The sequence below is a fragment of the Lineus longissimus genome, chromosome 13 (genome assembly GCF_910592395.1).
Source record: "Lineus longissimus chromosome 13, tnLinLong1.2, whole genome shotgun sequence".
NCBI classification, from domain to species: Eukaryota; Metazoa; Nemertea; class Pilidiophora; order Heteronemertea; family Lineidae; genus Lineus; species Lineus longissimus.
In genome coordinates, this window is record NC_088320.1 from 1014996 (window position 1) to 1029988 (window position 14993).

General features: G+C 40.3%; 1 protein-coding gene and 1 long non-coding RNA gene across 2 annotated transcripts; one reads left to right on the plus strand and one right to left on the minus strand.

Annotated features, from left to right (window-relative positions):
- Positions 1-2200: 2200 nt before the first annotated feature.
- LOC135498302 (hepatic leukemia factor-like) lies at positions 2201-9147 on the minus strand. The gene is made up of 2 exons (XM_064788558.1): positions 8694-9147; positions 2201-3658 (listed from the first exon to the last, which is right to left on the minus strand). Exons 1-2 carry the CDS (start codon positions 8851-8853, stop codon positions 3357-3359), a joined length of 462 nt encoding a protein of 153 aa, XP_064644628.1. The 5' UTR covers positions 8854-9147; the 3' UTR covers positions 2201-3356.
- Positions 4481-6215, plus strand: LOC135498305 (uncharacterized). Its single transcript, XR_010449041.1, has 3 exons — positions 4481-4609; positions 5278-5451; positions 6128-6215. It is a non-coding gene; the product is annotated as an uncharacterized LOC135498305 (long non-coding RNA).
- Positions 9148-14993: the final 5846 nt, after the last annotated feature.

Consider the following 14993-nt stretch of genomic DNA (forward strand, 5'->3'; position numbering starts at 1 on the left):
TTTCAAACCAGAACTACCCCACCACGAAATAAGGGAAGCAAACACGCTGTATAACATCTCAACTCAGGACAACAGGCACATCTTATGTTCTAGAAGATCCGGTATTTTCTGTCAGCTCGATTAGATCACAGACGATCAACTGGACGGGATCTCGTAGGACATAAAAGAAGCGAACTGTTCTGATTTTGGATATCATCACTGTACAAACATAAAAAGGGGGTATTTCACTGCACCAGAACCAATATAGTTGTACCTCATTTGTAGCACAGCAATAGTACACATGCCTACTAGTTCATTTTGAGGTGAAATTCACTATGTACAGGGTGTTCCATAAATTGGACTATTAAAAGCACACTTTAATTTCACCACATTTTGTCTATAATACAATTTACATTTAAATGCTTTTCAAAATACCATTCACTTCAGGAGCCCATCATGAAAAGGGAAGGGTCATGGAGGACCATTGACCATAATACATCCTGTCACATCCTAAACACACCAATTCTTTTTTCTTCAGTCAAACATATCGGCTTCCCATAAACCACCGCCCTTCCCCTTTCATTTCGATCATGCGGACCTCGACTCGCAATGGGTTAAAATACCCCGTCCCAGACTATATACTACATTTGCTAAAACATAGGCCCTACAGTTATACTCCTAAGTCTGTAATATTCATTTCATATAATTATATTATATATTTACATAAAGTATGGTATAATGTCATCTCTACCTCAGAACATAAGAGAGCATTTCACCATCAACTAAAATCTTGCTCACTAATTTTGTAGAACAACTACAGTGGAACCTCCCTTATCGGACACCTCTCTATTAAGGACAACCTCAATTAAGGACACTAGGTTTGGTCCCAAATTGGTGGTTTCAATTCAATTTGACCTCTCTAAACAGGACACCTCTCTATTAAGGACATCACTGCTCAGTCCCGAGGGTGTTCTTAATAGTGAGGTTCTACTATAGATTCACCACTGAAATAAAAATCCTATTTGACACTTCTCATGGAGATTTATGCAGCAGTCAGTCTAAGCCTTGTACCCCTCACCACTCATTTAGGATCAAATAAGGACTGAATTTTGAATAGAGTTTCTTCCTGAATAGGAAACGTCAAAAATCTGTTGATCCTTTCATCATTTTTAATAGAAACGAACTTCTGACTTCTAACTGGTGACAATGTGGAGAAGTGCCAACACGTGTGGATTAGCAGAGGGGGTACAAGGTGTACATTGACTACTGCATTATAAATGACACTTCATATCCTTGGGATCTGCAGCCTAACACCAGGCAAGTTTAGAAAATCTTTCATTAGCAGTAGCACTAAAAATGACAAAATCCCACGTAGACATTCTATTTACAAATAATCACCTTAAAACAATGTATAAGAACAAGATGATGATGACAACACAACAATTACAGTCTTTCAAAAAATTTGATTTGATTCGTGTCGACAATCTACAAAAATCAGCAGTTTTTAGACCGGTATCGGTGAGAAGTCATTGTTGTATATACACCCATCAGTCAATCAATCTAACCAAACAATGATGAGAAACTAACTAGACATTTACGGACTGACTGTGATGTCCATGAGACCAGATCGTGCTTGTTTCAGAGATTTCGAAGATACTGTCAAATGATGCTTTTTGTACACAGTTAGACTGGTATATAGTGAGGAGACAAGTCTTGGTCAGCAAAACAGAAGAGCGGGAAATTAACAGCGGTGAGATCGTTGACCCCAGAAAGCTTTTAGCAATTCATAAATTATACACACTAGAGCAGCTAAAGCACTTAAAGCGTATTTCCTGTACAAGTTTATGAAAGCTTGAAAATTCCCTGAGAGAAAATAATTGAATCTGAATTCTGAACGATTCTTGTACACTGAGGAGACAGTTGACTATACAGGGTGTCAGAAGAAAACTTCATGACTTTGTGATCGAACTAACCCTCCATTTACAATATTGTTAATATCATCAATGTGATCCAATAAGTGTGATCCGTATTTCTACATGAGGAAAATATTCTTCATCCAATTTCGATTTTCTTTCTCTATTTTCAAATAAAACTCATAGTTTTGGGAAAACCCATGGCATTACGGCCTAACTGAAATTAATCTTGATCATTTGCTATAATTTGATTTTCTAATGAGTTAGCTTGAGCAGTACATATTAACATCATGTACCAAGCGATCAGAATGACAAGAGTATGAAACAAAGCACAAATATTACCCTGGACGATGGGAGGTCGTCTCTATTGCAAAGGCAGACGTCCTCAAAATGAGCAAAACCTGAGATCACTGAGAACAAGGTCTAGTTTTAGACAGTATGTCATCACAGAATGGAGATATAATCTGGACCATTGAAAAGGTGGAAGTGATACTATCTCTCGTTGCAGATTTTGATTTCTGAAAAGTTAATCCCCCTACTTTCCCTCTTGAGCATGTTGGCCAGCACTTTTCTTATGGTCCTGATAATAATACCCTTCAGCAGAAATCATTCATGCATACATGAAAACAAGAACCCTTCTTGTTCCCTTGGCCAAGGGAGTCTGTGAAAAGCAGAAAAAATGTTTTGTTTTAACATCAGGTGGCAGCACTATACAACTGCCACGAACACCGTGTATAGAAACCTGAAGAAATGTAAAAGATTCAAACTGCAAATGGTTTGCAGTAAAACAGAACTATACTGTACAATCAGCTATAAACTGCTGACAAGAGTCAAAATGGTTTGGTATGAAAATAAAGATACTACTGTAAAACCAGTCAGGAGCCATCTCAGCTAATACATGTGCGGCTGAACAACTGACACCCAAGTGCAACTCAACCTATTCACAATCAAATCACCTCTAGAGGCCTGCAAATCACAAACATCAGAACCAGAAACAGTAGGACAATGCGGCCCCTTCCAAAGTTAGTGGCTCCTGACTGGTTTTACAGTAGCAGTACTTGACTGATGTCTCTCTCCTGGTTTGATCAACAAGGTTAACACATACAACACTGAGGACCTTTTTCATGTTGACTTGCAAGAAAAGGCATCGATCTTGAGCTTGATTCCCAGTCAACCACGCGAGATGTTGCTGGTCAGCATGACGGAATATGCCCACCTGATGTCTCGGTCCTTCATTCGCCACCAAGGAGACTTACTTCTGCTAGTACAAATATTGTACACCAGGTGTCACTAGGGTTGGAGTATCATTCATCAAGAGTATCTCACACACACGCCACCAGGCGCTGCAGGTTTTGAATTGACTGAAAAGCGTGATCGATGACTAAATGTTACAATGACAAGAAGAGAGCATTTCACTTGAAAGACACTGATAGTGTTCACTTTAGTCAAAAGATGGCACTCTCTTCATGGCCTTGACCTTTTCTGAAGCAAGAGTTGCCGGAGTGAGTTAGCTTCCTCACGAAGTGTCGCCACCTGGGCTCGTAAAATTGCATTTTCTTTCTCGAGGAAACTAGCTCGTATTGCGATCTCATCCTCGCGAGCCTTACGCGCGTCTCGTGACTTCTTTGCGGCGTGATTGTTACGTTTTCGTCGTTCAAAGTATTTATCGTCTTTTTGGTCGACCGGGATAGGTTTCTTTTCACTGCGCGGCCGTTTCTGCGCCTGCTGAGTAGCTGAGAGAGCTCTTGCTATCGCTGGAGCAATACCTGAAAATATAAACATAATAAACAAATATTAATTTCTATTGCAAATGGTCAGGCAAGAAAAGTGACCTGATGAATATTTAGGACCTGATGATATAGTGACCTCGCCGGAATACAGAAGAAAACAACTCATAATTGTCTTTTGGCATCCTGAGGAAATCAGGGATTAATGTTCACTGATATCCTCAGGATGGTCTTTTGGAAACCCTGCAATGAATTTGAAAGTGTTAAGAAACGGATTTGAATGTATGAAGAGCCACCAGAAATGTTGTATTTTTACAAGGCATCCCCAACAGTTCATAAGTTCAGCTATTTCCAGTTGTGTTGTAATATTACCCACTTTATCACTACATACACAGAGATTTCATTCAGGTGGGATCTTGGTAGATAAGTTGGCGCAGAATGCATAACACCAAATGTTAACCCCTACCGCACCAATCAATACTTTTGGCAAATACTTGTGGTCAATATAAGCTTTTCCAGTACTGGTAATTTAAAAACATTAACCCAACTCAAAATTCAAAAGTAATTCTTATCACTTAAATGTCCTCTCAAAGTAAAAGACTGAACTAAAGATGCCCGCGGCCAACACAAGAATGAAGCTGACCACTTATCATAAACAGCTTCAAGTATCTGTCTCATCCAGAGGTACTGCTCTGGTGACAGATGTCTGGCGCGCAATTAAAAATGGGCACGTGCCAATGCAGTGTGCTTGACGACCTTTTTCAATGCGCCAATGAAAAGTTTCTGAATTCAATGGACAATTTGAGAATTTTCGCCAAGTGTCCGATTTTGGGATCATAAAATGTCAGCAGGACAATGAGTGGAGATCGCAACAAGTTTTTGAATGACGAATGCTCGGTTTTGATGCTCAGCACACGCGCCTGGGATGAGTCAAATTTGATGGACGAGTTCCTTCGTTAACGATGGGCGAACAATCGCCGACTTCACGAGGTAATTAGGCGATTCTTGGCGACGCTTCAGCGACTCATTAACCTGGTTCGTTAACTCTGAATTCTCAAGTATGATAATTAGTGTAGTTTTATTAACGAAGAAACAAAGAAGTTGTAATTTGTGATGAGGAAAAGTGTGATTTTATGATTTTACTCAACGTCTCGTCAAATGACCAGATGTTTGGGTTGGTCTTCAGACATGTTGTCATTTAACATGCTGTGGTAATAAGTGCCTCGGAATAATATGTTTTCTTGACTTGTAGAATGTTTCATGAAGTGACCAGATGGTATGGGTGGTGGCCCAATTTGATGTAATTTGAAAATAATGAGTTTGAAAATGGTATACATGTACATGTAGGTGGATTTGGTTTCCAGCCAAGCAGGCAAGTCAATGTAAATTGAATACCTAAGGGGTCATTTTAATTTTTTCGTTCGGGGGGGGGGGGCAGAACCCTTTTTCATCACAGATCTGCATGAAAAACACGTTTTTTGAAATACTAGAAAATGTATCCATCTTGGAACAAGAGAATGACTGAACTAAAATAAGATTTAACTTAAGGAAAGTCTGACATTAAAATATAAAATGAAAATCTGCCAATAACGGATTCCATTGAATCATAAGATAATCACCCTGGATGTAAAATCGCCACGTTTCTTTTCAATCTCAAGAAAACTTCCTCATCAGCACCGAATGACCGCAGGCCGCACAAATCATCATTTCGACCATTTCCTCTCACAATACAACAATCGCACTGTGGATAAATACTCAAACTCGACGACTGGTGCAATAATGGTGTCGCTGACCAGCGGACAGTCGCAATAATGGCGGAGACCATTACCCAGGTGAGAAGTGCCATCTTCAATCATAGGACTTCCTGCGCGCCACAGAAATGCAAATGTATGATTTTGACGATATTGAAAATCTTTTGTGCTGCACTAAGATGACCGTTGGTCATAGCCTTGCCTTTCAAGGTTTTCTATGGAGCTAAGGGAAATTTGAAAATAAAGCTAGAAAAATTTGCCCTGGGTACTTTACTGGGTCCATCTGGTGCAGACTGACCAAAGTTTTAGATATTTTACTTGCAGAACAAGACTTGGGCTTATAATGGTTCAAAATATGCATTCATCTGTGTAGGGCTATTGGTCAAGAGTGCTACTTTTCATCACAACATAACTCAAGTCCCGAAAATCTTCTTTCGATATTTTTACGCTGAGCTTGTCAGAACGCAAGTGCATTTGAATGTCACTTCTGACAGTTACGTTTTATTCCAACTGACGAATGTTCGAGACTGATTCAAACATTTCTTGACTATTTTTGATATTTATGTCAGAACCAAAAGTGATCTACTCTGCACTCCTTGGCATTTGTGGTTTGTCCAACCCTGTTGCTGCCTCACTGATACGGTCCTCAAAATAACACAGAAGTGTTGAGGTCAAGAGAAGGGAACATGACTGTACGACCACACCCCATCACACTGACCACAGGGAACTACCAACATTTGATTTTCTCACATTTCAGTCAAAATTTATTTGAAAAGATCAAATAAACAAACACTGTCCGAAAAATCAGAGAAGTCAACTGAAGGAGTATCTCGAGAACAATGAGCAGACGACACGACCAAATATGGAACAATGGTATCCAGTGGTCAGTATTTGTCCAGCGAAACAGGAGCGAGTTTAGCCAATTGGGAAAACGTGTCCATAGAAAATATGAAAATCAATGGACAAAGCCTAAGATCATCTGCTTCAGAGTATTAATCACAGACAAGTCGGAGCAAGACAATCCAAAACTACAGGGTGTACTTTCCGAATCAAAACATCCTCATTTACATGTTTTGTGCCCATGATTCCCAGATTGACCAGTCTTGAACCAGCAGACGTGCAGCTGAATTGATGACAGTTGTCAAAATTATCATTCAGCAGTAAATGATATTGTCTAAAATTAGACTTTCCTTTGAGGAAATTTGTAAATTTGCCCTATTTTGTTGTTGATCAGCAGATGTTTGCAGACATCGCAAATCTATTTATTTAAATTGATAAGTCAATGGATGCCACACAACATATTTTGAATTTGAAATGTGCCAAATGATGCTTTGGTCATTTTAACCCATTCTGTTTCTAAAGTCTGAAGAGTCGAAATCAAATTTTAAAATGTCCCAAGAACTAAGTACAAACTGTTTGTAGACCCATTTATTTTTGCGGCCCCACAAATTTGCAACTTTCAGTGACTCTTTGACCCCCTTTTTCAACACCTTGCCACGAAGTTGTAACTCTGCAATTTCACCAATAAGGATACAAGCTACAAAACGTCGGCCTAATACTGTGCTTAATTCTGAAACAGGGAATTGTAACCAACTAGCAAAGTTCATGAACCTGTGGTGTAAATGTCTGCCAGTCAACAAAGGAATTACATATTGTGCTGTATTAATGATATAAGAATTACATCAACAAACCTTCCACTGGCCTCCAGGGCAAACTGAATATAAAACACCTATTTCCACACTTTATGAGAGTTTTTATAAGGGCCACATAACACTGTGATGAAGTCACATAAACTTTGTGCTGAGACGTTATGTGGCGAATTGAAGAAATGGTATAAGTTTTATCAATACCATTCAAGTGATTTTGAAATTGCAAGAACTGTTAACCCCTTTATGCCAACGATTGCAAATTTTTACAATTCACTTAAAATCAGAAAAACTTTTGCACCGGCAAGCTTCTGTTGTGTAGAAAACATTTGTGACCTACAGTGTTATAGCCTGATCAGTTAGGGTGTAATGCTCATGATACAAAGTTCAATCATTATTAGGGCCATACTGCTAATGTAGCTAATTGATGTAACCTGATCATATTGATTGATCTTATTGCCTGCCTTTGATCAGAAATGTTGTAATGCATGGTGTTGACCTCTCAAATACAGTTCTGTTCATCAATAACCTTCCTTGTATTGCTTAACATTGAGCACTGGATCCTGCGTTAACAGGCTGTCTGGACTGAACACAATGAAGCAAGGTTTACCAACGGAGAACAAATTGAAGTGAGTCGATATTGAGATGGTCCCTGTAACTCACTGGTCAAGCCCTAACATACCAGAATTCTCCACGTAGCCTTGAATGATAACACTCGGCCAAGAACCCGTGATTACACATGACATAAACATGCAGATGCATGTTAAGTGCCAATACCTTGCCCGGTGGTCTGCAAGATCAATGCATGTTGATTGCATGTTGTGGTTGAGGCATTCACCAAAGTGATATTTCAGATTGCATTTCCTGCAAATCGTTCCTGATCAATGCAACTTGGCAAAGACAGCATAACTCACCACCAACTTTTACCATATGCTAAATGTTCACTAAGAAGTGAGGCAATAACATCGAAACCCCACTTCTCCCCATGCTCCACTCTCTCATCATCTCACACAACTGACAAATGTAGCGCCCCCTCAATAGACAACCTTTCGCTACAGTTACAATTACTTGTTGCAAAATCCTCTGTCCTTTTGTCACCCACCTGTTTCGGGAGATAATCACGGCCGCGCGCCCGCTCATCCTCACGGACAGGTGAACAGATTAGGAACGTGGCTATCTTTGGATTTCCGTCGCATTGTCAAAAGATATCACAGAGATCTGAGGGCCATTAATTAGGATTTGGCGTAAAGTTGGAAAGCGGGAAATATTTTTACGTTTTGATGAACTGATAGAAAGTTGTGAGACATTAATTTGAATTCTGTGCTGATTTTGAAAACCTTCGAATGATTCTTAGGGGCATAGATGGAAGCAGAAGAGAGAATTCAAGAGAACCTTTAGAGAGAATTCAAGAAAAGTCCATGAATCCACCCCCAATTGCAAAAGGCCTGGAGTTTTCATCAGAGCATGGAAAAATGACTGAGAATCATTTTAACAATATAGCCATGTACTGTCCATCAAGTACACATCCTATAATATTATTTATATCCTTCATATCTTATCAATAATAATAATAATCTCTTTTTGTTGACTTGCAAGAGTCAAAACTACAAAACCTGAAAAAAATTTCAAAACTGCCAAACATACAAAATGAAAAAAATCAACATATGTGATAATTACCCCAAACTGAATACATATTTCCTCCTCCATCCATTCTATTCCCTGCAGCCTCCCACTGCGGTGAGAAACTCATCCCGAGCGGGTTATACCCCGATGGTACCGTCAACGGGTACGAGGCCGGCAAACCACGATTAGCAGAACTTTCGGACACGAGCTCCATGACGTTCGCTGGACAGTAACGATCTGTCAAGTGATGCTAACTCCACGAAGGATGACACGTACTAAAAATAGCCCACTTGACTCGGAGTCCGGGATTCATTCGGTGCCACAATGGGGTATTCAGCGGTGACCACTGATTAGTGCGGACTGACCACTGATGACCACTGGTTGAAAATGATGACTGTTATGATTTTAATACGATTGTTATGGATGCGTATCCAAGGCTCAACCCGGAAAAGGTTTTTGAATGCTATGTCCGGGAATGATATTGGTCAAATCTGCTGACACACTGAAAGAGTTCATGAGTTCCACCCATTATAAAGGGTTTGGATGAGATACATTTCAAGTGAATGGTTCTTAGCAATCCTCCATCCAACTCAAATATCTGAAACTCTGACTTTACGAGTGGTAAACGTCACATGATCGTCATCAGCCACCAGTCACTGATTGCGCAGGTTATCGATGATATCAACATTGATGGTGACCGGAGATAGCCACAGTTATCAGCGATTCTGAGTAATTCGTGTTAATCCTAGCTCAACCATGGTCAATAAACTTGACATTGTTTTTTATACAGCTATTCTGATAATTTTCGATTATTCATCAAAGTTAACATGGACTATCCTGGTTATCACAGTGATTCCTCTCATGTATTCCACAATAAAGTCCATTCCGAGAAAACGAAGACAAAATCACAACCAAAATGAAAAGTGAAGGAATGAAATGTCCTCGCACAGGGTAAGAAACACCTTCACAGAATTTATACCAAGTGAATGTTGAGCCGGAGACTAGACAGACAAATTTCTCTGAGGAGTAAGCTTGACGAAGAATCCTGGCTTGAACATAGAAACTGTAAGGTCTAAAAGAGAATAAGGCACTGCTACATTCTGACTCATATCTTCACACAGCTAACACAAATCTCATTAATTTGAGTAGCAAACTTATAAAATTCTTCATAAGCGTCTGAACGGTGTCTTACACCTGTAACAGTTCATGAACCTGCCGTTCATCAAAGCATATTACATAAGTTTTAGTCAATAGTTATGGAGAATTGTTTGTTGGACAAGTTGTTGTAATCATTTAGCATGATATCCAACTGAACTGATTGCTTGAGTCCATCAGCCAATTCAATGAATCCATGATTTTTACATGATTGTTTGGAGTTAAGACTAGGATTTGCGTTATTGCCTTGATATTAATCTGCTAGTGTTACTCTCTTGATTGGTGGAGGGGGGGGGGGGGGCTATTACACAACACTGGCAGTGATATGTTGTCACAACCAGCATCAGAGGACTTGTCATAATCTCACAACTGATTTTCCACTTGTCATGAATCCAGAACAAGAGAAATATCATGCCTTCGAAACCAGCGATGAGCTGCCCTGAGAATTCCGCCACGCTTATCCCAAGACACAAAACAATTGGTGAGTTGGAGGAGTTTGAATGATTCTGTCTTGTAGTCCAAGTGAAGACACCAGCATAATCCTATATCATATTGAACCTGACAGATAATACAGCTAATCGGTTAATCCATGAAATGACACACCAAACCATACATCAGCCATAAAACAGAACATGTCTAGTTAGCAATAGAACAAAGAACTAGTAATTCCACTGCAGCTCTCACTGGACGGATCCTATCACCTTGCAGGCTCCAACCACACTCAACGCACACAACTTGATACGAAAACTGGCGAGATATCGCAGCGAAAATATCTTGGCCCTTCGATGAACTCTAACCTCGACTGGGTGGAGGCCCAACGGTGTCACAAGATTACCTAACCAAACAATACGCCCCTCGATTGGGTCCAATACGTTACGTAATGAAGCTTTATCAGTCCGGAGTTGGACACCAATTGTATCTCTCGTCTGATTTTCATCTTGAAAGTTAAGCCTTGGATAACATGTTTGAAATAGGAACAGTTTTAGAGAGATGTGACCTGGGTCACCATTTTCTAATCTGGTCAACCAAAAAGACAGAAAACAACACTTACTCATGCTTGATGTATTTGTCATACAAGCATGAAAGATGGATCTGTAGTTGGCAACTCCATATCATGTGCCAATCATGGCCAAGTCACAAGTCACAAGCTGCGTCTTCAGTGGTCACAATCAAGGACAGGTTGTGCCTCTAAAGACAGACCAATGTTTCACAAGGATGCAGACTATGAATATCAGAATGAAAAACCAAATCATAAACAGAAGAAGGTTATTGGTTAGAATGTCATTCCTCTCCACGTCAGTGAGCAAGAAAGATTTCATGAGATAACATGACCAAAATAAAAACAAAGAAACGGTCAACAAAACTTCTGAAATGTAACATTGCAATATTACACATAGTGCACTCCCTCTGAAGCAGGCATACATAATGAGTGTGTAACAACATGTCACTCCTATGCAACCCCTATATTGTGGACACCTCAGTAACAAAGACAACTCAACCTACCGCACACTACATTCACAACAGGGTCAAATAAATCCATCCCATAATCATGTGTCGTCAAAAACTGTAAAAATTTGGAGGAAATATTCCAAAATAAATCTAGTCCATTGAAAACATTCAACAAAACTGACCTCTGTTCAGCAGGGTCAACTGTGTAAGTCTATATATAACAACATGCAATGGAGTTAGCATGAGTTAGGTGGGTAAGTACATTTGCATGTTCCACTCAGTGAGCATGCAGGGTATGCTTCAACTCAAGCTGTTGTGAGTTAACAATACATTTGTGAACAATAGGCATGGGAACTGCACTCAACTTAGTTTGGAATCTTCAACATAAGTCCAGCCAATACCAATGCATGAATAGGCCAATACATCTCAGGTCTAGAGGTTGTCCACAGCCAAATCCTTGGCCATGAGTTCTGATGTCTCATGTTTAGCATGGCAGTGTGACTCTGGTCGACAGGGAGAGGTACGAGTGAGAAAAGATATACAGATAGGTTGTTCCAGGACAACAGGCCATGACAGATAAGACAATGTCACAACCATACTCAACGGTTGTCTTGCATCTGTTGTCATGCAGGCCTACCAATAATATGTTGACTTCCTCAAAGATTAAAGTGCAATATGTGATTTACCAGAAAATGGCCGAGAGGGAACAAATGACATCCAATGGTGGTATTTTTGCTCTTGACCACCAACTGTTCGGGGCCATGCAGTCTCAGGAAGGTCGACCCTGGAATCGGGTATAGCCTATGACCCTAAAAACTGGAGGACAATCTGCCACAATATTGCCATCTTCTCTCAGAGACTTACTTTTGTTAATGCCAACTCTGGAATAATCCAAGAGAGAATTATACTCCATTGAGTTGTAACTGTACTCCATTATAGCGAGGCGCTAACTCGGACAGCGAAACACACACTGGAGTGGTTGCCCCACAAGAAAAGACAAGTTATCAAAACACTGGCATACTTGTATCTTACCGAATAGTACAAGTAATGTTGCATTTTGTTACATTTTGCACACTGGGTCGGCCCCTTCCCATGACATGTACAGTGGATTTGGCACCAGGTTTACAAAACGTACACCGTAATGTCATGCAATCGGTTACGTGTTGCAATATTGCATGGCCCTGTTAACCACTTTGGGCTAGACCGCAGGAATAACATTGTATAAGATACCTCAAGGGTTATATCGATAAAAAAACAATGTCTGTAGGCCTGGGTTATAATTGATAGGGAATACCGTTCAAACATCACATATCAACCACGCAGGCAGCGTTCTCATTAAAAACAGGCGGAACACGCCAAAAGTTTTCTTAGTCACTCTGACGCTGATAATGTTACCACTTGTGTTCATTCATGAGAGGCTACCATTCGTACCAAGAACTGAATAGCATCTATACCTATGGTTGTCATAAAAGGCCTACTCTGCCTGTTTACCTTTCTCACGGAAGTTTGTGATCATGAAACATGCCCTTTTTCACTTATTATGAGAGCGGTCTCTTCATTGATATGTTCAACCAGTTTCACACAATACAAATCCATCATCTCGCTACCAACCTTACCGAAAGTTTAAATCCATTCGAAAGTGATGCTAATGGATATAGACCAATGATATATCTCTGCAGCTAAAAGCCTTTGGCGTTATTTCACCAGAAAAGGATAAGATGTTGATAAGTCATTCTATTAGCACCCATCATCTGAGATTTGAACAAAAGCAGAATGACCAGATATTGGTTTGAGTTTGGACTTAACAGGAAATGACAAGCTAAAAGTGTGATATCAGTAACTGTTGGCATTGGAATCAGTTTCTTTTATGAATAGGAGAGAAATTGAAAAGTTAAAGGAGTTTATTACCATGCTAACGGCTTCCAAGTCACTTTTCATGCTACAGAATTAATTTCAGAGAAAATGGAAAAATCTATGGAATGATCAGGTTTCGAGTTCAAACTGAGCCTCGTGAACATTTTTAAACATTCAAAATGTGATCAGTGCCATATGCAACAGATTTCAAGATCTAGCCAGCCAAGTGAAGCCATTGGAAGTATTAGACGATGATGTCAGCACCCTGAGGGATCATATGGACCAACTTCTGGCGGATAAATCTCGCACGGACAAAGAGAATTCCTTCTGTCCAGTCTCGCACCCGTCCATTTTCTATTGGACAATAAAACATTAGTATCGGAGATGACCACTCAAAACAAAGCCTCCAACAACGACGGGAGGTGTTGGGATAGCGGAACTTTGAATTGACAATGGATCATAGCCTTGATTCGACAACTGATTCAGATTCAACAGATTTCTAATATTAATTGTAGTTATTTTCATCGCCATCGCCACCCTCAGCCATTAAGACAGTAAAACCCGGATGTTTGTGGTAAAACGTGTTGAAGCCTGCGGGCACCTGTAGGACCAGCGATCAGGGCAGGAATCTTTATCAAATAAACAACCTTGGTCAGCTTCTACAGCTGCAGCTTTAGAGGTAATGTGACCCTGAATGGGGCTCCTGGGGCAACCTTGCCAGTTTTGACAATACTAAGCAGGGTTCTGGACAATAGTGGTGGGTGACCACAGGGGGTAAGGGTCAGGAAGTGGTCCAGAGTGGTCAGTGTTCGGCCAAAGAATCCATAGACAAAAGAACCACTGCACTCATAAATAATCACCGTTGGAGGGTCACTATTTATTCCAGATTTATTCCCTTCAAAAGAATCCTAATGTCATCTGTCATTTGCATTATTCTTCTTAGTGGAATTCCATAGTTTTGGTGACCCGTCCCAATATGTCAGAGAGATTCATAAAAGTTGTGAAAAGATTCGAGATTAGGAATGCGTGGTCGCCTTCTGTCAGATTCAGTGTCTGTCGACCGGTTATTATCAACGGAAAACCACACTTGGCAAAACTTGATGTAAAGTCACTGTCATTTTGGCAAATGTCGGAGATAATTTATGACAAATGCGTCCATGATTTGGTCGTGCACCTTGAAAGAGGGAGAAGTGAAAAGTGTGAATCTGACAAGAGAAGTACTGGTTTTGCTTCACCTTTGCAGAGGTGTGAAGAGGGTGGCACCTGGTAACTGCCAAGCTACCGTAGCAGATAACCCATAGGGCAACCACTTAAACAAGTATAACCCATAGGGTAACTACCAACCCATTGGGTAAGTATCAACCCATTGGGTAACTATCAACCCATTGGGTAACTACCAACCCATTGGGTAAGTATCAACCCATTGGGTAACTACCAACCCATTGGGCAACTACCAACCCATTGGGTAACTACCAACCCATTGGGTAACTACCAACCCATTGGGTAACTACCAACCCATTGGGTAACTACCAACCCATAGGGTAACTACCAACCCATTGGGTAACTACCAACCCATTGGCAACTACCAACCCATTGGGTAACTACCAACCCATTGTGTAACTATCAACCCATTGGGTAACTACCAACCCATTGGGTAACTATCAAAGCAACTACTGTAAACAGGGATGACGACAACAGCTCTACCTCAATTTCAAAAGGTACTGGCATCTCATCTTCTTATCTCAACTCATCAAGAGTCAAGAACATAAGGAAGGAAGGATCTCAGAAAGATTCCCAGAAATGAAACCCTTTCAAACTTCCATTGGACCTGAACCCACTCCTACTGGTACAGAAGAACTCACTGTAACTACACCACCACAATTTCAAAAGTTATCA

Coding starts and splice junctions, on each gene's coding strand:
- LOC135498302 (XM_064788558.1), bottom strand. CDS start 8,853: ATGGAGCTCGTGTCCGAAAGTTCTGCTAATCGTGGTTTGCCGGCCTCG. Junction 3,659..8,693: donor AAATATGTATTCAGTTTGGG/GTAATTATCACA, acceptor TTATATTTTCAG/GTATTGCTCCAGCGATAGCA.